The sequence below is a fragment of the Hydra vulgaris genome, chromosome 13 (genome assembly GCF_038396675.1).
Source record: "Hydra vulgaris chromosome 13, alternate assembly HydraT2T_AEP".
Lineage (NCBI taxonomy): Eukaryota > Metazoa > Cnidaria > Hydrozoa > Anthoathecata > Hydridae > Hydra > Hydra vulgaris.
In genome coordinates this window covers 151,633-176,292 of record NC_088932.1, presented here as the reverse complement: position 1 = coordinate 176,292, position 24,660 = coordinate 151,633, and the positions used below count along the sequence as shown (strand labels likewise).

The following is a 24,660-nucleotide window of genomic DNA, read 5'->3' as shown; positions in this document are numbered from 1 at the left end:
ATAATTTAGAGTGGTGTGATAAAGTTTAGAAGTAGGACAAAACCCGACAAAGTATTTAACAAATATTTTTTTTTTCTATTTTGACGTACATTAGAAACAAATGAAATGGGATTACTCTGCCAAGTTATTCCTTTAGTATGCGTTAAATAAACTAAAACCACATTAATAACAACACTAAACCATACTAATGTACACGTAAACAGTTTATATATCTATATTGTTAATGTTTACATTAAACTAGTTCATTCTTTTTCACAGAACCATTATTTTCAATGTTTATATTTTAAACTCAAATAATACAAGTACATTTAGTACTTAAATTATTTATTGAACATATAGTTCAGTAATTCTTTTGGGTATGCTGGGATTGTTAATGATCTTCATAATAAGATTTCTGTTAACCTTTTTCCATTTTTTAGAGGAGTAATTTTCTTTAAGAATGTTGAAATCTTCTATAATAATAACTTCTTTAAACTTACTGCTTATATTATTTATGGGTGCCATACAAATCTGATTTGATAACCAATTAATTAGGCAAGGAACATCTAAGAAAGGCAGAAACTGAAACCATTACCTTAGATCATGTACTAATTAAAGTGAGTTGTTTAAAGTTATATTTTTAATTAGCATAATTAACCAAATGGCAACTGTTGAATGCATGGCAAGTACTAAATATTTTACTTGAGTTGATTTTTAAAACAGTTAATGATGAGTCATGGAAAATTTAATTGTCATAAAAAAATCATTTCATTTTCCAATTTGAAAATAAATATATATGTGTACATGTACATATATATATATACATATATATATATATATATATATATAGATATATATATATATATATATATATATATATATATATATATATATATATATATATATATATATATTTATAATCATAAACTTATATATATTTATATATATAAATATTTATTAATATATATATATAAATACATATAAATAAATATATAAGTAATAACTTGCTGAAAGTTTTTAAAGATTTTTTACAGACCCATTCTCATTTCGAACTTAAATTAACTTTGCAGACAATTAATTTTTAGCATTTGTCAGTTTTGGACAGTTAAATAAAAATATAATGTTGCAGTAACCCTATTTCTTGCTGCACTTTTGTTACCTAATTTACATATTAATCTGATGTGAAATCACATTCTTTAATTTAAATAAAATTAAATTTCTACTAATTTAAAAGAAGTTAAAATATAAAAGTATCTGACAAATGATGGGTTTAAAACGATTATCTTAAGTTGTTTAAAAAGGTTTTTTTACAAATTATTAAGATCCAATTCAACTGAGAAATCTACAGAGTTAATTCAATTTCGTTAAAGTTCAAAGTACTCAAAAACTAATATTTTATTTCTTAACTGATTTTGTTTAACCTTTCTTAACTGATTTTATCAATCCTTATTGATTGGAATCACATTTATTTATTCATTAATTGATTTAAATAAAATTGGATTTCTACTAATTTAAAAGAAGATTATACATAAAAGTTATTGATAAATGATGAGTTTGAAACGATTATCTTAACTTGTTTAATAAGGTTTTCTTAAAAACTTTTTCAGTTACGAAATCAACATAGTAAATTCAATTTCGTTAAAGTTAAAAGTACTTAAAAACTGATTTTTCTTTTCTTAACTGATTTTATCAATCCTTATTGAATGGAATCACATTCAATAATTGATTTAAATAAAATTGGATTGCTACTAATTCAAAAGAAGGTAATACATAAAAGTATCTGACAAATGATTAAAAACATTTTCAGTTCCAGTTTTTCATACCGGCCTAACTTGACCATGATATTTGTGTTTAAAATCAATCCCTATTGAATGGAATCACATCAATTAATTGATAAAAATAAAATAGGATTCCATCTAATTTAAAAGAAGATAATACATCAAAGTATCTAACAAATTATGGGTTTGAAACGATTATCTTAAGTTGTTGAAAAAGGTTTTCTTAAAAACTTTATCAGTTACGGTTTAATTGAGAAATCTACATAGTTAATTTCGTTAAAGTTAAAAGTACTCAAAAACTGATTTTTCTTTTATTCTAATATTCGTTTTTATTAAAACACTTTAGTAATCTATACTTTATTTCAATTATAAACTCTAATTAGGTAAAATACCTCAAAATATAATAATAAAAACATTAATTACGCTAAATAGATACATCTCTAACCTCTTTTAAGTCACTATTTTAAACATTTAAACTCCAATATTTAGGAATGTCTAAATTGTTTTTGATAACTATTACTAAATTGACTTTCTAGTATGAATAGCAAAAGCATTATAATAAATAACAGTTGTGAAAAGTCATTATCCAAACCTAAAACATATGTTGTTATTTTTAATATATTAAAATAGTATATAAATTTTATAATATATATTAAATTCGAAAAAAAAAGAACCTTATAGTCATACAGAAATCGCTCCTATACTAATGGCTCATAAACATTAGACTGAAGTTAGTTAAATAAAAAGTCGTTAATTATACTTTCAAAAATAAGAGTTTTATTCAGCTTATTATTTAAAAACATTATATTAGCAACTCATTGCGTTTGCCTTACATAATCAAAGATTATTTTCAGTTAGGTATTGTAATTTTGTGATGTTATATATTATCAATTTTAGGAAACAATTTCAAAATACCTTAATAAAAGACAAATGATTGTTAAATCAACCAAAGGCAGGTCAAAGTAGTTAATATTATTAGCAAAGATGCTTATTTATTTTCACTTATTCTAAATATGGTTCAATATAAGAAATTCTTTAAAGAAATTGTTCAGAAACAAACATCTAAGTAATATTTTTTTTTGTTTTTGTTTGTTGTTTCACCCATCAAGATCCAGAAAGCCAATACAGATGAGGAGGCTACTTAGTTGTGGTTATAACCTTCTCTTAACTCTATAACTCCGAAACACGATCCTTGACGAACAAAGCCGCTGCGCGGAGGGACGTGGTTGTTATAACGAACTCAGAACCTCTCGCTCATGAAGCAAGCGCTTTACGACTACACCACTACCGATATATAAAATAGCTTAAGCCTAATTTGAACATGATATTTGTGTTATTATTCAATCCTTATTAAATAGAATTACATTCATTAATTTAAATAAAATTGGATTTCTTCTAATGTAGAAGACGATAATATATAAAAGTATCTGACAAATGATTTGTTTGAAACGATTATCCGAAGTTGTTTAAAATGGTTTTCTTAAAAGTTTTTTAGATACGGTTGAACTGAGAAATCTACAGAGTTAATTTAATTTCGTTAAAGTTCTAAGTACTCAAAAACTGATTTTTTTTTCTCCTACTAATCGATTTTATCCAAACACTTTTTTAGTCTATACTTTTTTCTAATAATCAATCTTGATTTAGTAAAGTCCCTCATAATATAAAATTAATTACAATAATTACGCAAAATAAATACATCTTTAACATCACTTCGACAGCACAACCTATTTTATAAATGGCCTTTTCTTTTCAATGGGTATTTTTATATTTTAAGATAGTTTAACAAATGTAGATTATTACTTAAAAAATAACAGTTAAAAACTAACAAAATCTTTGTTTTAATAAAATTTAAGATTAAAATAAATTATTGTTTTTTGTTCTTTTGAATCATGGCGTTTATGCAAGCCATATGTGTACTATATATATTTTATCGCCTATTAGGACTTAACTATCTCAAATAAATTAATAAAAGAAATAACTATGCAAAATTTGTTCTGCTGTTCTTATTTCAAATTTGTCATTACTGGGAAAGTCATTTTAAGTTACTATTTCAAACTTTTGAAGTCCAATATTTAGTAAATGTATAAAAACTTTTGAAGTCCAATATTTTGTGAATGTATAAAATTTTTTCATATGTGGTTCAACTAAGAAATCTACAAAGTTAATTCAATTTGTCAAATTAGTCCTCAATAAAAACTTTAAAAACGACTGTGACAGTTTTTATGTTAAAGGTGTTAATCACATAAACGTATATGGTAGACATAAGCCTTGTTTATATAGCATACTTCAAAGTGCTTAAAAACTGATTTTTCTTTTCTTTTGATATTCCTTTTTTCCAAACACTTTAGTAGTCTATACTTTTTTTTTATTATAAGTTTTAATTTAGTAAAATACCTCAAGATATAAAGTTAATTACATTAATTACGCAAAATAGATACATCTTTAACCTCACTTCGTCAGCACAACCTAATTTATAAATAGCCTTTTCTTTTCAATAGGTATTTTTATATTTGAAGATTATTAAACAAATGGAGATTATTAATTAAAAATAAATAGTTACAGACTAACTAAATCTTTTTTAAAATAAAAATTGAGATAAAAAAAAATCATTGTTTTTCGATCTTTTGAATCTTGACGTTTAGGCAAGCCATATGTCTAATATATATATTTTATTGCGTATTAAGTCTTAACTATCTAAAATAAAATATATATATATATAACTATGCAAAATTGGTTCTACTGTTCTTATTTTAAATTTAACATTTTTATAAAAAAAAAGGATTGAAAAAAAATATTGTTTTTCGTTCTTTTGACTCATGAAGTTTAGGCAAGCCATATGTCTACCATATATATTTTATCGCATATTAAGTCTTAAAAATCTCGAATAAAATAATAAAAAGAAATAACTATACAAAATTGGATCTGCTGTTCTTGTTTCAAATTTAACATTACTGGGAGAGTCATATTAAGTTACTATTTCAAACTTTTCAAGTCCAATATTTAGTAAATGTGTAAATTGTTTTTAATAAATTTTTCTGCATTGACTTTCTAGTATGAATAGCAAAAGCATAATAAATAAATAACAGTTGCGCCGAGTTACTATCGAAATGTGAAACATATGTTTTTGTTTTTATAATATTTAAATAGTATATAAATTTTATAATATATATTAAATTCAAAAAAAATGGAACCTTACAGTCAAACAGAAATTGCTCTAATAGAAATGGGGCCAGCTTATAAACATTCGGCTGAAGTATGTTAAATAAAAAGTCGTTATATATACTTTCTATAATATGATTTTTATTCAGCGTATTATTCGAAAACATTATTTTATCAACTTATTGCGTTTGCCTCACATAATCAAATATTATTTTCACTTTGGTATTGCAATTCTGTGATGTTATATATCATCAATTATAGAAAATGATTAAAAATTACCTTTATAAAAAATAATAATCCCAATTCCTATCCCAGTTTTTAATACAGCTCCAACATTCTTAGAGATCTCATGAGGGTGGTAAAGGATGCGCGTGGTGTAAATATAAGCAAATATGTTAATACATATAAGTATAATAATTTGTTTGTTTATGCGACAAAATGGTCACAAAAAGTGACCAACGGAGCCGTCCAGTCACGTAGATCTGGGAGATGTGAAAATAGAAGTAGATTGTACATGATGTCAGTAGGTAAGAATCATAAATGAATGTAAAGACTATTTTGTAGAAGGAAGAAAATTTTAGGACTCAAGGATTAGGTGAACATTAATTAATATTTAGGGAATGTATTAATTGTTTTTAATAACTATTTCCGAATTGACTTATTAGTATAAATAGCAAAAGCATAATAAATGAAGAACAGTTGTGCAGAGTTACTATCGAAATGTGAAACATGTGTTTTTGTTTTTATAATATTTAAATAGTATATAAATTTTAATATATATATTAAATTAAAAAAAATGGGAACCATATAGTCATACAGAAATCGCTCTAATGCAAATGGGGCCTGCTTATAAACATTAGGCTAAAGTTAGTTAAATAAAATGTCGTTACATATACTTTCTAAAATAAGATTTTTATTCAGCTTAATTTTTGAAAACATTATTTTATCAACCTATCTCCTTTGCCTCACATAATCAAAGATTATTTTCACTTATGTATTGTAATTTTGTAATGTTATATATTATCAATTTTAGGAAAAGATTGAGAATTTCCTTTATGAAAGACAAATGATTGCAAAATCAACCAAAGACAGGTCAAAATAGTTAATATTATTTGCAAAGATGCTTATTTATTTTCACTTATCCTAAATATGTTTCAATATAACAAATCCTTTAAGAAAATTGTTCAGAAACATAAATCTGTTTAAAATAAAATAGCTTTAGCCTAATTTGACCATGATATTTGTATTTTAAATCAATCCTTATTGAATGGAATCACATTCATTAATAATACTATTTAGATTTCTACTAATTTAAAAGAAGATAATATATAAAAGAATCTGAAAAATGATGGGTTTAAAACGTTTATCTTACGTTGTTTAAAAAGGTTTTCTTCAAAATTTTTTATATCAGATTCAACTAAAAAATCTACAGAGTTAATTCGATTTCGTCAAATTGTTTCTAAATAAAAACTTCAGAGACCACTATGACAAATTTTGTTTCTATGGCGTTAATCACGTAAACATATATGGTAGACATAATCCTTGTCGAAATAGCATACTTCAAAGTACTTAAAAACTGATTTTTCTTTTCTTTTAATATTCTTTTTTTTCCAAACACCTTAGTAGTCTATACTTTTTTTTAATTACAAATCTTAATTTAGTAAAATACTTCAAAATATAAAATTAATTACATTAATTACCTAAAACAGATGCATCTTTAACCTCGCTTCGACCGCACAGCTTAATCTATAAATAGCCTTTACTTTTCAATGGGTATTTTTATAATTTAAGACAGTTAAATAAATGAAGACTTCTAGTTAAAAAAAAATAGTTATAGACTAACTTAACTTTTTTTTGTGCTGAAAACTAAGATTGAAAAAATTTATTGTTTTTCGTTCTTGTGAATCATCTCGTTAAGGCAAGCAATATGTCTACCATATATATTTAATCGCCTTTTATGTCTTAACTAGCTCATTAAAAAAAAAAAAAATAACTATTCAAAATTGATTCTGCTGTTCTTATTTCAAATTTGACATTACTGGGTAAATCATCTTAAGTCAATGCTTTAAACTTTTAAAGACCAGTATTTAGAGAATGCAAAAATTGTTTTTGATAACTATTTCCGAATTGACTTTTTAGTATAAATAGCAAAAGCATTATAAATAAAGAACAGTTGTGCAGAATTACTATCGAAATGTGAAACATGTGTTTTTGTTTTTATAATATTTAAATAGTATATAAATTTTATAATATATTTAAATTCAAAAAAAAGGGAACCATAAAGTCATACAGAAATCGCTCAAATGCAAATGGGGCCTGCTTATAAACATCAGGCTGAAGTTAGTTAAATAAAATGTCGTTATATATACTTTCAAAAATAAGAATTTTATTCAGTTTATTTTTTAAAAACATTATTTTATCAACCTATCTCCTTTGCCTCACATAATCAAAGATTATTTTTACTTATGTATTGTAATTTTGTAATGTTATATATTATCAATTTTAGGAAAAGATTGAGAATTTCCTTTATGAAAGACAAATGATTGCAAAATCAACCAAAGACAGGTCAAAATAGTTAATATTATTTGCAAAGATGCTTATTTATTTTCACTTATCCTAAATATGTTTCAATATAAGAAATCCTTTACGAAAATTGTTCAGAAACATAAATCTGATGACTTTTTAGTATAAATAGCAAAATCATAATAAATAAAGAACAGTTGTGCAGAGTAACTATCGAAATGTGAAACATGTGGTTTTGTTTTTATAATATTTAAATAGTATATAAATTTTATAATATACAGTCTTGGCCATAAGTTTGGAACCGATTAGGTTTTTTGATATAATTACACTTTTTATACCCAAAATATCAACAAAAACTTTTGAAATCATTTTTATATTAAATATTATATACAAGTAAATATTCTGTCATGTAAAAAATGGTATCAGTATTTTGAATAATGTCTTTTGGCACCCAGTACTGCTGCTATTCTCGCTGGCATTGAATCGGACAATTTCGCGCAGTATTCTGGGGTTATGGCAGTTGTCCATACACGCTTGATGGCATCAATCAGAGACTTCTCTGACGTTGGATTTGTGGCAGCAACCTTCTGCTTAATCATTGTCCACATGTTTTCTATTGGGTTTAGGTCAGGACTTGAGCCAGGCCATGGACCCAAGACTTCGATATGTGTCTGTCTTAGCCAGTTGGTTACAACTGCTGCTCTGTGGCAGGGTGCACCATCATGCTGAAATACCTTACATTTCAGAATGTTCATGTGAGTGTTCAACTTTTCCTTTAATATCCCAAGGTAAACTTGAGCATTGATGGTTGTATTCTTTGGCATGAACCATATGCCACCTCGACCTGATGCCGAGAAACTTGCCCACACCATAACGGTAGGCGCCTGCTTCACAGTGGGAACAACATACCTGATGTTGTATCTTTGTTTTGCAGGTCTCCTGACATGTCTCATATATGAGGCAAACTGAGAAAAAGTTGACTCATCTGAAAACATAGTTTTTTTCCAGTCTTGTGCAGTCCAGTCTTTGTACTTGCGACAGAATGTCAAGCGGTCACGGATATTCTTTTTACTTAACATGGCTTTCTTTGCTGGACGACATGATGGCAGCTTGAATTCCTTCAAAAGGCGTCTTCTGATTGTTCTTGTACTGGCAGGAAGTGATGAATTTACTGCTATCTGGAGAGATGACCATGTTGGATTTGCAGCAGCAAGCCGATGTATCACCCGATCCGTTGTGGCAGAAGTTATGCGAGGTCGTCCAGACCTCTTTCTGGATTCCAGAGTGCCCAACTGCTTTGCTCTTGCAATGCCTTTGGTGACAGCAGACTTAGATATGTGCAGTATACCAGCTATTTTACTGTGAGAATAATTCTGCTGGTGTAGGATCATCATCTGTGCCCTTTTCTCCTTCGACAATTCAATACTTCTAGTCATTTTACGCACTGTACATGTTAATGTAGAATACTTACTGCTAATAATATAAATAATTATAAATTAATAGATCTATTTTTATGAATAGTATATATTATTGAATGATAATTTGCAAACATTTATACAAATAAAGCGATTTATTTGCATATTTTTACTTCTTATATAACAATAAAAGGATAAATTAATTAATTTTATACTTATAAGAAGTTAAGCCTTACCTTTCGCACTGATATGCAGTTAATATATATGTAAATCAGCTAATTAATTGATTAAAATATAATGTATAGTTTGTTAATATAAGTAAGTATATTTCAACATTAGTTCAACCGAATATTAGTTCAGGTAAACATTAGTTCAAGGGAACGATAGTTTAGGCATTGAACAGTGTATAATGCAGCTTAATAAGGGTCATATTGTTCACGATGCTCTGCTGCGGTGTAAAGTTACACGATTCACGTTTTGCAACGATTAAGAAGTCGCAAAGGCATTTAACTATGCAACTGATGCTGCATAAACACGATGCTGCAGCAGTTAAATGCCGTAGGCGTCATAGAAACGTTCCTATGAGAAAAAAATTCATCGGTTCCAAACTTATGGCCAAGACTGTATATTAGATTCAAAAAAAAGGGAACCATATAGTCATACAGAAATCGCTTTAATGCAAATAGGGCCTGCTTATAAACATTAGGCTGAAGTTAGTTAAATAAAATGTCGTTATATATACTTTCAAAAATAAGATTTTTATTCAGCTTATTTTTTGAAAACATTATTTTATCAACCTATCTCCTTTGCCTCACATAATCAAAGATTATTTTCACTTATGTATTGTAATTTTGTGATGTTATATATTATCAATTTTAGGAAAAGATTGAGACTTTCCTTTATGAAAGAAAATTGATTGCAAAATCAACCCAAGACTGGTCAAAATAGTTAATATTATTAGCAAAGATGCTTATTTATTTTCACTTATCCTAAATATGTTTCAATATAAAAAATCCTTTAAGAAAGTTGTTCAGAAACATAAATCTATATAATATAAAACAGCTTTAGCCTGCTTTGACCATGATATTTGTGTTTTAAATCAATCCTTATTGAATGGAATCACATTCATTAACAAATATAATTGGATTTCTACTAATTTAAAAGAAGATAATATATAAAAATATCTGACAAATGATGGGTTTAAAACGTTTATCTTACGTTGTTTAAAAAAGTTTTCTTCAAAGTTTTTTATATCAGATTCAACTTAAACATCAACAGATTTAATTCGATTTCGTCAAATTGTGTCTCAATGAAAACTTCAGAGACCACTATGACAGTTTTTGTTTCTATGGCGTTAATCACGTAAACATATATGGTAGACATAATCCTTGTCGAAATAGCATACTTCAAAGTACTTTAAAAACTAATTTTTCTTTTCTTTTAATATTCTTTTTTTTCCAAACACCTTAGTAGTCTATACTTTTTTTTAATTACAAATCTTAATTTGGTAAAATACTTCAAAATATAAAATTAATTACATTAATTACCTAAAATAGATACATCTTTAACCTCCCTTCGACCGCACAGCCTAATCTATAAATAGCCTTTACTTTTCAATGGGTATTTTTATAATTTAAGATAGTTGAACAAATGACAACTTCTAGTTAGAAAAAAATAGTTATAGACTAACAAAACTTTTTTTTTGCTGAAAAATAAGATTAAAAAAATTCATTGTTTTTCGTTCTTTTGAATCATCTCGTTAAGGCAAGCAATATGTCTACCGTATATATTTAATCGCCTTTTATGTCTTAACTAGCTCATTAAAAAAAAAAATAATAACTATTCAAAATTGATTCTGCTGTTCTTATTTCAAATTTGACATTACTGGGTAAATCATCCTAAGTCATTTTTTTAAACTTTCAAAGTCAAGTATTGAGAGAGTGTATAAATTGTTTTTAATAACTATTTCCGAATTGACTTTTTAGTATAAATAGCAAACGCATAATAAATAAAGAACAGTTGTGCAGAGTAACTATCGAAATGTGAAACATGTGTTTTTGTTTTTATAATATTTAAATAGTATATAAATTTTATAATATATATTAAATTCAAAAAAAAGGGAACCATATAGTCATACAGAAATCGCTCTAATGCAAATGGGGCCTGCTTATAAACATTAGGCTGAAGTTAGTTAAATAAAATGTCGTTATATATACTTTCTAAAATAAGATTTTTATTCAGCTTATTTTTTGAAAACATTATTTTATCAACCTATCTCCTTTGCCTCACATAATCAAAGATTATTTTCATTTATGTATTGTAATTTTGTAATGTTATATATTATCAATTTTAGGAAAAGATTGAGAATTTCCTTTATGAAAGAAAAATGATTGCAAAATTAACCAAAGACAGGTCAAAATAGTTAATATTATTAGCAAAGATGCTTATTTATTTTCACTTATCCTAAATATGTTTCAATATAAGAAATCCTTTAAGAAAATTGTTTAGAAACATAAATCTGTCTAATATAAATTAGCTTTAGCCTGCTTTGACCATGATATTTGTATTTTAAATCAATCCTTATTGAATGGAATCACATTCATTAATAAATATAATTGGATTTCTACTAATTTAAAAGAAGATAATATATAAAAGAATCTGAAAAATGATGGGTTTGAAACGTTTATCTTACGTTGTTTAAAAAGGTTTTCTTCAAAATTTTTTATATCAGATTCAACTAAAAAATCTACAGAGTTAATTCGAGTTCGTTAAATTGTTTTTAAATAAAAACTTCAGAGACCACTATGACAGTTTTTGTTTCTATGGCGTTAATCACGTAAACATATATGGTAGACATAATCCTTGTCGAAATAGCATACTTCAAAGTACTTAAAAACTGATTTTTCTTTTCTTTTAATATTCTTTTTTTTCCAAACACCTTAGTAGTCTATACTTTTTTTTAATTACAAATCTTAATTTGGTAAAATACTTCAAAATATAAAATTAATTACATTAATTACCTAAAATAGATGCATCTTTCACCTCGCTTCGACCGCTCAGCCTAATCTGTAAATAGCCTTTACTTTTCAATGGGTTTTTTTATAATTTAAGGTAGTTGAACAAATGAAGACTTCTAGTTAAAAAAAAATTGTTATTGACTAACAAAACTTTTTTTTTTGCTGAAAACTGAGATTGAAAAAATTCATTGTTTTTTGTTCTTTTGAATCATCTCGTTAAGGCAAGCAATATGTCTACCATATATATTTAATCGCCTTTTATGTCTTAACTAGCTCATTAAAAAATAAAAAAATAACTATTCAAAATTGATTCTGCTGTTCTTATTTCAAATTTGACATTACTGGGTAAATCATCCTAAGTCAATATTTTAAACTTTTAAAGACCAGTATTTAGAGAATGTAAAAATTGTTTTTGATAACTATTTCCAAATTGACTTTTTAGTATAAATAGCAAAAGCATAATAAATAAAGACTATTTGTGCAGATGATGATATTGTATGTTACAATTCTTGTCGTTAGACGACGCCGTCCGTCCGAGTGGAACAAAAGTTGAAATAAAAACAATAAACCGAGGAGTTGCAAGGTGTCCGAGGTACAAGAGTCTTGAACCGAGGGGATTTAAGTAATGAACGGTATAAAAAAAGTTTCCTGGTCTCTAAGAATGCTGCGCATGCGCATGCGTGCAGAAAAAAAGAATAGGTGTCAAAAAAATTTTATTTAAAAAAAAACTGTTACAGTTAAAAAAATAGGTTACAATATAGATTTTTTTCCTCTCTGAAAATGGGATAGTTTTTTTTGACATAATTTTCAAACGTTATTTCTGGATGAAATCGTTTTCCAATGGTGACATAGTGATTAAAAATGTTGACTTCTTCAAAGAATGTTTTTTTATATTGTTCTGCAGACTTCAAGACAAAAAGTACTTCTTCAGCTGTTAATTCGATTGTGCTTTTAACAGTACAATTGCATTTTTCACACATTTTATTAATTAGCTAAAAAAAAAAAATTTATTTATAAAAATATATTTACAAAAAAACTAACCGTGATAAATATTTACAAAATTAATCATAATAAAATTTTTTATTTAATTCAAGTGGGGGAGGGGCGGCTTCACAAATCCATTGTTCTTGGTATGGGGGGGGGGGTGTCATATGACTCTTCTATTGTTTCGTTTTTTTTATTGTTTATATTTTGTAATTCTTGCTTTAAACACTTCTCAAAGTCCAAGCCTTTATAAGGTCTTTATTATTTTAACTTTGGTGATTGAAATTCGAAGGAAAGAGCAGTAAGATCCATCTCCCAGTTTTCACCATCATTATTATTTATATTTTTTTTATTTATATCTAAAAAAAAAGAAAATGTTAGTAAAAAGTGGTATAAAAAAAGAAAAAAAAATAAGAAATAAAAAAATCACAAAAAAAAAATGGGATAAAATATATATATTTCTAAATAAAAAAAAATACAAAAAATTATTTTTTTTGAAGTTGGCAACTTTGACATACGCCACATTTTTTCAAACAAAAGTAACGTTGGTTAACAGAATTTGAATGTGATAAAGAATGTTTCTGGAGTTTAAAATAGTCGACGTACATGGCTGTAAAAAAAAAAAAAAAGTTGAATAAAAAATTTAATGATAAAAACGAAAAAAAATACAGAAAAAAAATATATACCTTTCATTTGTTTTTTTACTTTTTTGTTCGGTTTTCTATTTCTGTATCCACTTTTCATTTTTTTGTTAGTTTGTCTATAATTATAAAATATTATTTTTATAATGTACAAAATTATTTTCGCAAATATAATAATATTGATCTATTGCCCATTGAATGTATTTTCTAATACAATTATAAAAAAAATCAAGTTCTTCATTTTTAATATAATGATTATTATAGTGTGATCTAAACATTTCGTATAAAGAATATATAATTTTTCTTTGTATCCAATAAAATAAATTATGATTGAATACAGAACTAAATTCACAAATATTAAAAAAGTCACAAATATAAAAAGAATTGTTTTCATCATAACAAAAATATAAATCTCCAAGCTGATCTTTTAAAAATTCAAATTCGATTTTAATTCTTCTAATTGCCAATTTTCTTTTACATAATTCTTTTAACGTTTTCAAGTCTCCATCCATGTTATTTTTTGTTTCGGATGTAAACCAACTAACAATGTGGATAATGTCGTATTCATAAAAGCGTTTGCTTCGTTGCATTTCTTTTATTAGTTAACTAAAAAAGAATTAAAAAAATTGATTTACAATATTAAAATGAATAAAACAAGGTTCAGTAGTATAAAAATATTGTTCTTGGGACCAACTTATATATTCCATAATTAAACGATATAATTTTCGTATTAAATGTATTTCCAGCTTTTTACGTGGATCAGCAAAACAGGATATTTCTGTGAAAAGTAAATGAAATAAAGTATAAAGATATCGTCTTTGAAGATAAAAAAATGATAAACGTTTACTTATAAAAGGTATTTGATAATAAATATATATTTTATAATAGGTGTAAAACAATAATCGAATATTATCTCGATCTTTCCATTTGGTGAGTGGTAGTTTGGTTTTATCGAATAAACAAACAATTTTTTCTCGCAATTGATCAAATTCAAATTGGATTCGTTCTTGTGCCAATCTTCTTTTACACAAATCTTTCAAAGTGAGTTGGGATTGATTTTCGTGGACAAATTTGTTTGTTTTATCCAATGTCAAATCATCAAAGTCAAAAAGATAATAAGAAAAATGTCGTTCTTCTGGACTAAACCAGATGAGTGTTTGTTGTTGAAAGTTATCAAAGTAAGAATAAATGTTTTCTAAATAATGACTAGCTCTTTTTGTTTCTTTGTCTATTTCTATAAACTTTTTTTCTCGTGCCATATGTTTATGAAGTTTTTGTAAAAAGTAGCGAAGTGAAGTTTTTTCTTTATCAAGTATTCTTCCAATATTACCCCAGTTGCTTCCCTTTTTTTTTAATTAGTTGTCTAAAAAAAAAAAAGTTTACAAGTTGAGTTAATACTATAAAAAAATTTGGGAAAAAATTATAGTTTTACAAGTAAAAAAAAACTATAATTTTTTCCTAAAAAAAGTTTTTAGATAAATTCTGGTTCTTGAGCACTTTCAGGTGCTTCAGCTTCTGGTATAGGATTATAAAAATAAAATAGTTCTTCTTGTTTAGCTTCTATTACTGCACTTGGATATACAGCGTTCGGTGGTGAATACACAGGTGGTAAATTTTTAACGATGCTTTCTTCATAGGTAGGTAGTCGAGGAATTTTGTTTTTATATTTAGTGACAATATCATTACGATGAATTGCTTTACATAATAAAAGTAAATATTCTAACTTGCTTTCTAATGTTTCGTAAATATGTCCGTTTTCGCTTTGTATCGTGTTATCTTTAAAGTAGGCTATCATGTCCAAACCATTTTTTAAAGTTTCTTTGATTCCAAAAGGTATTTTAAGCATAAATTTGATCGATTTGACATTGGCAATGGTTAGTTCCAGACTGATTTCTCTGAATATTTCAATTGTGTTCATTTTTTATTAGTTAATCTAAAAAAAAATTAGGGTTAATAATGTTAGATAAAGTACAAAAAAAAACATATTAAAAAAATAGCAATGATAGAACAAATACATTTTTTACATAAAATATTTTATTCAATAGTAATCGTGATAAATAAATTATTGTTAATAATAAATGGTTATAGTTCTTCGTGTGAAATAAAATTCTTATAACCAACAGCTACATTATATTCAGTGGTAGGTTTATCAAAAGAACTATCGTCTAAAAGTTGAAGATAATTATTGTTGGTAGTAGTACGAGTAAAAAATTGATCTTTATCTCTCAAGGTTATATTGACATTTTTGGTAAAAGGCCATTTTAAAGCATCGTCCAGGTCACCTCTTAATAATTGAAAGTAAATGGCTAGTTTGTTGATGTCGGTACTTCGAGTATAAACTTTTATTCGATAACGGTAACCTTCTGATGTGTAAACGGGTTCTGTATAAAATGGTTCATCTGATAATAGCCTGAGATTCATTTGATCAAGTTTGATAATTTGCGTGTCTTTAAAAATGTGTTGTATTACCTTGACTTCTTTAGGTTGTTGAATGGATTTTTTTAAAGCTAAGAATTCTGTGCTATTTTCTTCTGCGATATGATAAAGTTTTGTTATTTCTTGTTTGAGTTGTTCTGTATCTTGTTGATTTGCTAAAACCAACATGTTGTCATAAAAGAGACTTTTTAATTCTGCCATTTCTTTGTTTATTTCTGCTGGGTTTGATGAAGTTTGTCATTTTCTTTTAGATTTTTAATTTCTTTTTCTTGAAGACTTCATTTTATTCATGATTTGATTAATAGAAAGATTCATATAACTTAAATTTTTCTTTTCGTCTTGAATGATTTGGTTCAAATAACGATTTTGTTGTTCTTTATAATATCGAAAGCAGATGACAGAGTGTTCATAATAATCTTGATCATCGATTTTGGTATTACAAAAAAAACATATTTTTGGTATATCTAGAAATTCATAATCACATTCATGGTTTAACAAATCTTGTACCTTTTTTTTACATGTAAAACATTCGTGGGAGTATTGTTCTGTAGAACAATCTGTTTGATGCTGTAAAAGTTCTTCTGCACTAAATTCTTTGTCACAAAAACAGCAAGGATATATGTTGTCTGCCATTTTTTTTATTAGTTGCTGAAAAAAAAACATTTATTTATATAAAAACTATAAAAAAAAATATACATATCTTTTTTAACATAAAAGAATTAACAAATAAATAAAATGACTCAATAAAACAAATAAAAGAATAAAAATATAAATGAGGTTGGTTTCAATATCTTCAATATCTGGTTCTTTGAATATATCGTTGAATGTTATATTTTCTATTGGCGTGTTTTCTTTTTCTTCGAAAACGTCTCCAAATCCAGGAAACATATCTTCAAAGTCATCATTATTATTCGTTTTTTTAGTTGTCTAAAAAAAAAGAAAAAAAGATATATTTACAAATAAAAAAAATTACAAATAAAGCTCCGGTAAGTTGTCCATTTTATTAATAACGTCTAAAACGTATTGTTCCCAATCCATTTCATCTAAGATTTCATCAATTTCTTTTTTTATTTCTTCCACTTGTTTTTCCACTTCTTCTTCTATCATTTGTGATTTTAGCTCTTCAATATAATCTGTTTCTTCTTCATCTTCCATTTCTTGAACTAATTGTTCTAAATATTTTTCATAATCTTTTTCTGTTAACTCTTCCATTTCCATAACTTCTTTCAAATCTTGTTCTTCTTCTTTTGATAATATTAACTCGTGATAGCATATAGTTTCTTCATTAATATTTTCTCCATAACTAAGAGAAAAAAATAAAAATGTATAAAAAAAATTTAAAAAAAAAATATAAAAAAAGAAAAAAAATATGCTTACCATCCACATTTTTTGACATCATGCATTTTTTTTAATATATTAGTTTTGCTAAGAAAACAAAAAAAAAAATTATTGCAATATAAAGTTTTGTATTATTGACATGCATTCATTTATATTATTTAAAAGTTCTTGATTGTCACTTGAAAGATCCATTGACCAAGACCATAGTGAATCGTATAAAATACGTGCTGCTTGTATTTCTGTACCCTGTTTTTGATAAATTAAATTTAACAATCTATGAATTCTCTCATTGCTGTCTCGATAGTCTTGCTGAATACATATAATTTCTCTTTTTTTAAAACCAAGATATTCTGCCAAACATTCCCATTGCCATTGTAAACAATGAGCTATTTTTAGTTTTAATTGCATAAAATTCATTTTATTTGCTAAAAAAAAATATAAAAATTTAATATAAATAAATCAATATAAATAATTTACATTGTTGTATTTTATATAAAAGTTCTTTATCGTCGTCGTTTTTTTCCCAGTATAATAAAATTGCATATATATGATTTATTGCTCTCCTTTTGTCTTTATATTGGAATACAAAAAGAATTAAAAATTTTTTTATTTTGTCAAAGTTTTTAATGTAATGTTGATTTATTTTCTTAATATCGTTTCTTTTAAACCCTAGATTGATTGCCAATGGTTTCCATTGTTGATTTAATTCTTTTGATATTATATTAATAATTGGTTTGATCATTTTTTATGCTATTAAAAAAAAGTTAATATAAAATTTTAAAAAAAAATTCAAACAAAAAATAATAAAATAAAAAAAATACTACAAAAAATTTATTTTCACTAAAAAAAATATACAAAAAAAATAGTTTTACAAACTTATTTTAATGCAACGGTTCGTCTTATGGTTCAATATGATACTACATTTATAAAACTCTAAAAAAATGATATATAAAAAAATGATACAATATTTACAAAGTGTATATTTACAAAGTGCATATTTTTAAATTTTCCGGATCTGGACTTTCTAAAAAAAAAGACAGAGAGAATATTAAAAAAATTATTTATATTTTTTTATAAATAAAAAAAAGGATCAAAAGTTCCACTTACGAGGAGAGTAGTCCCAATGTGATGGACCTACTTCTCTATTTCTTGTGATTTGGTGTCTTTCTTGAACACCCTCAAGAAAACGATCAAGCTTTTCCATGTTTTTATCTATAAGAAAAAAAAAGTTTTTTACAAAAAAAGAATTGATTATTTTTATAAAAAAAAATATTAAAAAAATTACCTAATGCAGCTGAGTAAGGTTGTACATAATGGAAGGGGATTTTTTTCCCATTTTGAATAATGTAGTGGTTTTTGAAAAAATCATCATGAAAAACTTCATAACGTACTTTATTTATGGTTATGTATTTCATTTTTTTTACTAAAAAATAGGAGTTGTTTTTTATATAAAAATACCATGTTGTTTTTTTAGTATATAGTTATAAATATAAAAAAAAACATTTTTTATAAAAATGCCTAAAATAAGATGTACTCCTAGATCATTAAACACTGTCAATATGGCACGTACAAAAACAACAGTTCCTAGAACAAAAAAAGCAGTTCAAACACAAACAAGTACAAAACAAAGTTCAACATCGACACAGACTGAAAATCAGTATTTACCGAGCAATTGTAAAAGAATATTATCGTGTTTACGAAGAACAAATCATCGTTATAAAGATAATAAAACAAATCGTAAACTTGGAAGAGTTGGTAAAAGAATAAAACGCTGGGTTCATACTGCCGAATCTTATGTCGATATTAAACATCAATTAAAAGAAGCAAACATACGACGAAAAAATAGACAAAAATAATATATTTGTATATAAAAAATTATAATTTTAAATGAAATGTTTTATTAATATTATATTTAAGTTTCCTCAGTCTTCTTCTCATTTTTTTATTATTATTGATTGTTTTCTAAAAAAAATTAAAAAATTCTTAAAAAAATGTAATTTTTTATTTATAAATAATAATTTAAAAAAATAACTTACTTTTTTTTTAACAATATTAATTTCTTGGGGTTGAGTTGGTGGTAGTTTGTCGGCTGAGTTGAGTTCAGTTAAATCTTCTAAAAATTCTAATGCTTGTTCATTTTCTGTTTTTGTCTCTGTGTTTAATTGTAAGTTTGTCTGTTTGTTAATTAAGAAGTGAATTTCATCATGAACGTCATCGAAAATATTTGCATCTGTAAACCCTAATTCGTCGTCTTCAATCACTATTACTTCTTGTTCGTCATGATCATCGTCGCTACTTATTTCTAGCTCATTTTCTTTAAAATTAATTTTTTTCGCAATAACTTCATCGTCCATAAAGTATTTAGTTTTTTTAACAGAGCGTTTGATAAAAGTTTTTGCCATTTTTGATTTTGTTAACAAAAAACACGCTTTTTATGTATAAAATTTAATCTCTACAGATTAAATTTTAATAATAAAAGCTAAAGTGATGCAACTTTATTCAATGAAAAGAAAATGCTGTGTCATGCTAGTTAAATTTAGAAACTCTTAATGCCGCTTTTATGAACAAGATTAAAAAGATTAAAATATTGAGTAAACAACTTTTTAAAAACTCTGCGAAGAAAAAAAACTCTGCGTAAAGTGTTATAATAACATGTTAAATAAATTCAAAACTTTATGAACCAACACGTCGACGTAGCATAGTGCATTCGCTCGCCGCACTTTGTTTTAAACGCCATGTCATTAGACCGTTGTAGGTTCGACTCTCGTTGAAGGTAGTAGAAAGTTTAGAAAGTTAAATGTAAACGCGGTGGGTAGAAATACTCGTCGAGTAATGTCTAGAAAGTTATATGTAAACACGGTGGGTAGAAATACTCGTCGAGTAATGTCTAAAAAGTTATATGTAAACACGGTGGGTAGAAATACTCGTCGAGTAATGTCTAGGAAGTTATATGTAAACACGGTGGGTAGAAATACTCGTCGAGTAATGTGTGAGTGTGTGAGAACGAGTGAGCGCACGAGTGTGTGAGTAAGCAGGCTAAGGATTAAGGCAGGATTAAGTAAGTAAAGTAAGGACTAAGTAAGTAAGTAAGAAAAAAATACGGCCGTATAAAATATAAAGACTGTAAGAAAAAAACACAAGTAAGTAGGCCTACTAAGTTAAAGTAAAGACAGAATAAGTAAGGTTGTGTCAGGGTGACACTATGTTTTTTATCTTGTAAAAAAAAAAGATATAAAAAAAAGTTAAAGTCAAAAAAAAAGTTAAAGTCAAAAAAGTTAAAGACAAAAAAAAAGACAAAAATGGCTGCAGATAATATTGATTTTTCCCGTATGATTGTAAGACGGAATTTATTTTCAACACCTTCAAATAAAACCAATTTGAGACCTAAATATACATCTAAATTACCCAAATATACAGTAGATGGAAAATGGCCTTTTCATAGGGATGCTTTTTTTGATAGGACCTCTTTTCATGAAAACGAGTTAACCGATCCCAATAATACAGAACTAAGAACTCTAAGACAAAGAAGAGCTAAGAAAAATTTGAAAAAAATAAAGCGTCAATATTGTAGAAAAGCACTGATGTGTTATCGAAAAACGAAAAGCAAGTATATAAATAATAAACAAAATCGCGAAATGAATCGAGTAGGAAAACCAATATATCGTTTTGTTTTAACAAAAGTGGATCGCGATAAACACAGAAATATTTATTTAAAAAAATAAGACATAGAGGACATAGAAATGCTAAAAGATATATTTTTGTTCATCGAAAATCGAAAGCTAATCCTAGACCTTATCATTCTTTAATTGGTAAAGGACGAAAACGTAGTTATGGAAAGCGTGGTAAAGGTTTCCTTGGTAACCTATTAGGAGGTATTCCTTTAATTGGTGATTTGTTTAAAACAATAGTTTAATCGGATTAAAAAACATGTATAAAAAAAGCTCAACTCTGTAAAACGTTTACTTACAAAAAATGAATTCAAAAATATGCAAACACGCGAGAAGAAAATCACACATAAAAAAGTATTGTAATCCATGTTTTGTACAAAAATTTCGACGATATGTTCAAGAAAATTCTAAAGAAATTTTATGGTTATTAAAAGATATGGAAAAACGCAATGACAAATTAAAGAATTTAAGAACGGATACAAGCTCTCGAGGAGAATATATTTTAACGTACGAGTATGAAAATGGGATTGCCGAAATCATCAGCGGTAATAAAGATACTGGACACTCAAAAATATCTACGTTTTTTGGTGGTTTTGTCATGGATTTTGACATACTAAATAAAATATATAGTATATCACATATATATGACGGTGTTTTTTTTGTAGGCAATAAAATACCAAAAATATATTGATAAAAAAAATATTTAATAGTGTTTTTTCTGTTTTTTTTAAAAAAAGTACTATAAATTTGGTTTTTTTGAAATAAAAAAATTCATTTTAAATAAACAAAAAAAAATGTAGTTTAAAACTTTGTTTAAACGAATTTTATGAATCCTTTAATAATTTAGAAACTTATTCATTTACAACAGATGATATCTTAAAACAAGTCCAGGGCAACTTTAAATTAGTATTTCGACTAATGGAAGTAAACAAATCAAAGTAACTCGTGATAATAATAAAGCTCATATTGATTTTATTAATGGTGAAAACAACCACATTTGTTCCACATTTGAAATGACATATGAAGACTTTGTTGATGTTATTAAAGAGACATTTAACGTTTGGCAACTCGAAGAAGCAGACATAAAAAATGACTTTTGAAACTTACGCAGCAGACGCTTATCCGTTTCCACAATTAGAAGATTTTTCTATTTCACTATTCAAAGCTAATAGTAAAGCAAACGGTGATTTTTCTTTGTCGCATTGTTTAAAACAGGGTCAAATTATTAAAGTAACTTATTCAAATAATAAATATCTTATTGTATTTATATATGAAGACGGAGAAAAACATCATTTTGAAATAAGTCATAAAAAGTTTTTACGTTTTGTTGGATGTTCTCTTAGCGGATGGTTTATCGACGTAAAACGCAGAAACGACGTTATAGATCTAAGATACGTAAGCAAAGAGTCCGACGAGGAAGAGGTTTAGCCGATTTTATCACGCCTAAAAATGTAACTAACGCATTGCAAGTGGGTTCGCTGTTATACAGTATAAAAAAAGCGTGGAAAGGCAAAAAAACAAAAACGCCTCCTGTTCCTGTTGTTACAAAACCTGCCAACCCTTATATGCCTCCGGATAAAGTGTTTGAAGTATACTAAAAATAGAGTTGTAAAAAAATATTATATTAATTCATTAAAAGAATAAATATCTACAAATAAAAAATTGTTTGTTTTTTCTTCTCCTTTTTTCTTTTTATATCGTTTGATAGTCAATGTTTTTTTTCCTTTACAAGTTAAACACTGCGTCTTGTGAAGATGTATTTTGGCTGCTCTTTTAGTAACAGTGTTAAATATCCACACTTCTTTATTAAATAAGTGAATCGTGCAATTTTTTAATAAAGCGTGATTTTTTTTATCTTTTAATACGAGAAAATAGAGTTCACCATATCCATTACACGTAGCGCATTTTTCTTCGACAATTTCTTCTAGTAATGTGTGTGCTGTTCTCTTCATGATTCTGTTTATATTAAATTCAGAGCAATTTGCCTTTTTATTTCTTTTTTAGTCATGACATCATCAATAGGTACATCTAAAAATTGATTGGCAGTCTTTAATCGCGTATAATTGTTTGCATAAATTCTTTCCATTTCATTTTGCATCATATAATAAATATTTTCCTCGTTCATCACAGATGGAATGGCTTGAATATCCAATAGGGATAACTTATCCCACGTAGCTTCATAATTTGTTCTTAAGAAACCTGCATCTTTTAAAAATCTTTTAAGAGCATTTTGAGCCAATAATTGTTTTTCATAAATATCGTAATGTAAAGGAATTTGTTTTGTTTTCATAGACAATAGATCACGTTCCAGATTTTCCTGTTTTTTCATATAAAAATGCAACTGCATGTCTTTTTCAAACAGTTGTTTAGCACTAACATCAAGGTATTGAAAGAGCTCTTTTTTGATTAATTGGAAAAATGAATAGAGATTTATTTGAACTTGTACAGAAGCATGAAGCGTTGTTACTTCGTAAAAATAATGATTTAACAATCTGCACAACGAAGGTAAATATATTTGATCTGTATATAATACATTTTCGCTGCGAAAGACTAGAGCTACAAAATAGGCGGCAAATGCTCCATATAAACTACTATCATTCCATTGAAAAGGAAATTTATTGTATGAAAAAAATACATTTTGATTGCTAGTGATTTCGCTATATTTTAAAATAAATTTGGTAAACCAATAAAATTCACAATTTTCTGCTGTCCATTCTGTAGGAAAATGATTGGATTGTCTTATATAAGAATTAATTTCAATTTCGTTGTAGTTAATGTTAATCGTGTTGATTTGTATATTGCTATTGACTTCTTCTACTGCTTCAAACAAATATTTATTAAATCTTAAATGTTTTGGAATTTGTTGCAATACACTTTCTTCACCTAAACTATCAAAACAAAAAAAATGACCCTTGTCTATTTTCATCAACACTCTCCAATGTTGACCTGCTTCTTTTGTAGTTTCATTGTTGTAAATGATAAAGGAGCCATTTTTTTTCATTTGTTGAATAATATGAATATGAGTTTTTGTTTGACTTAGTTCGTCAAAAGCATATATTCCTATAAAATAATTTTTAAATTCTGAATTTTTAAAAAAACGAGACAAAGAATCATCAGTAGCCATTTTTTTTATTCTTCTTTTTCTAAATTAAAAAAACTAGCAATAAATAGTGTTACAACAGCGTGTAATATATTAACAAATAAAGTTTTTTTATCGCCGGTTCCTTCCTTTATAATTCCTTCAATGTTTCTTTTAACTGATTTCTTTTTTAAAGCACCGTCTAGTTTTTCTATCAAAGAAGAGACGGTAGGTATTACTTTTGAAGTAAACGTATCCACAAAACCGTCACTTTGATCGCCTTCTGTTAGAACCATAGGTGGTTTGATTTTTTTTTCTAGCAGCAAAAGAGTGAGCTTGGTTTTATAGAGTTCTATTACATAATGTTCACCATATGTTTCTTTCAAATCATCAAAGTAGTTGAGATGAATAGAACAAAGTTGAGGATTTTCGAGTAAATTATTAAATTGGCTGTTTTTAAAACATTTTTCAATACTGTAAGAATTTAATGTTATCCTTTTAGATTTGAGTACATTTTGTAAAAATTCAAATAAATTTTTATCTGTAAAATGTTCTTCTTCTACGTAATCAGATGAAGGTGAAGAATTTCCAGACTTGTGTTCGTAATGTTTATATCTTTTAGATACTTCATCGAGCGCGCACA

At 26.4% G+C, this 24,660-nt stretch overlaps 1 protein-coding gene across 1 annotated transcript; it reads right to left on the bottom strand.

Moving 5' to 3' along the window:
* Positions 1–15,578: 15,578 nt before the first annotated feature.
* LOC136090378 (TNF receptor-associated factor 5-like) lies at positions 15,579–16,133 on the bottom strand. The gene has a single exon (XM_065816974.1). It carries the CDS (start codon positions 16,131–16,133, stop codon positions 15,579–15,581), a length of 555 nt encoding a protein of 184 aa, XP_065673046.1.
* Positions 16,134–24,660: the final 8,527 nt, after the last annotated feature.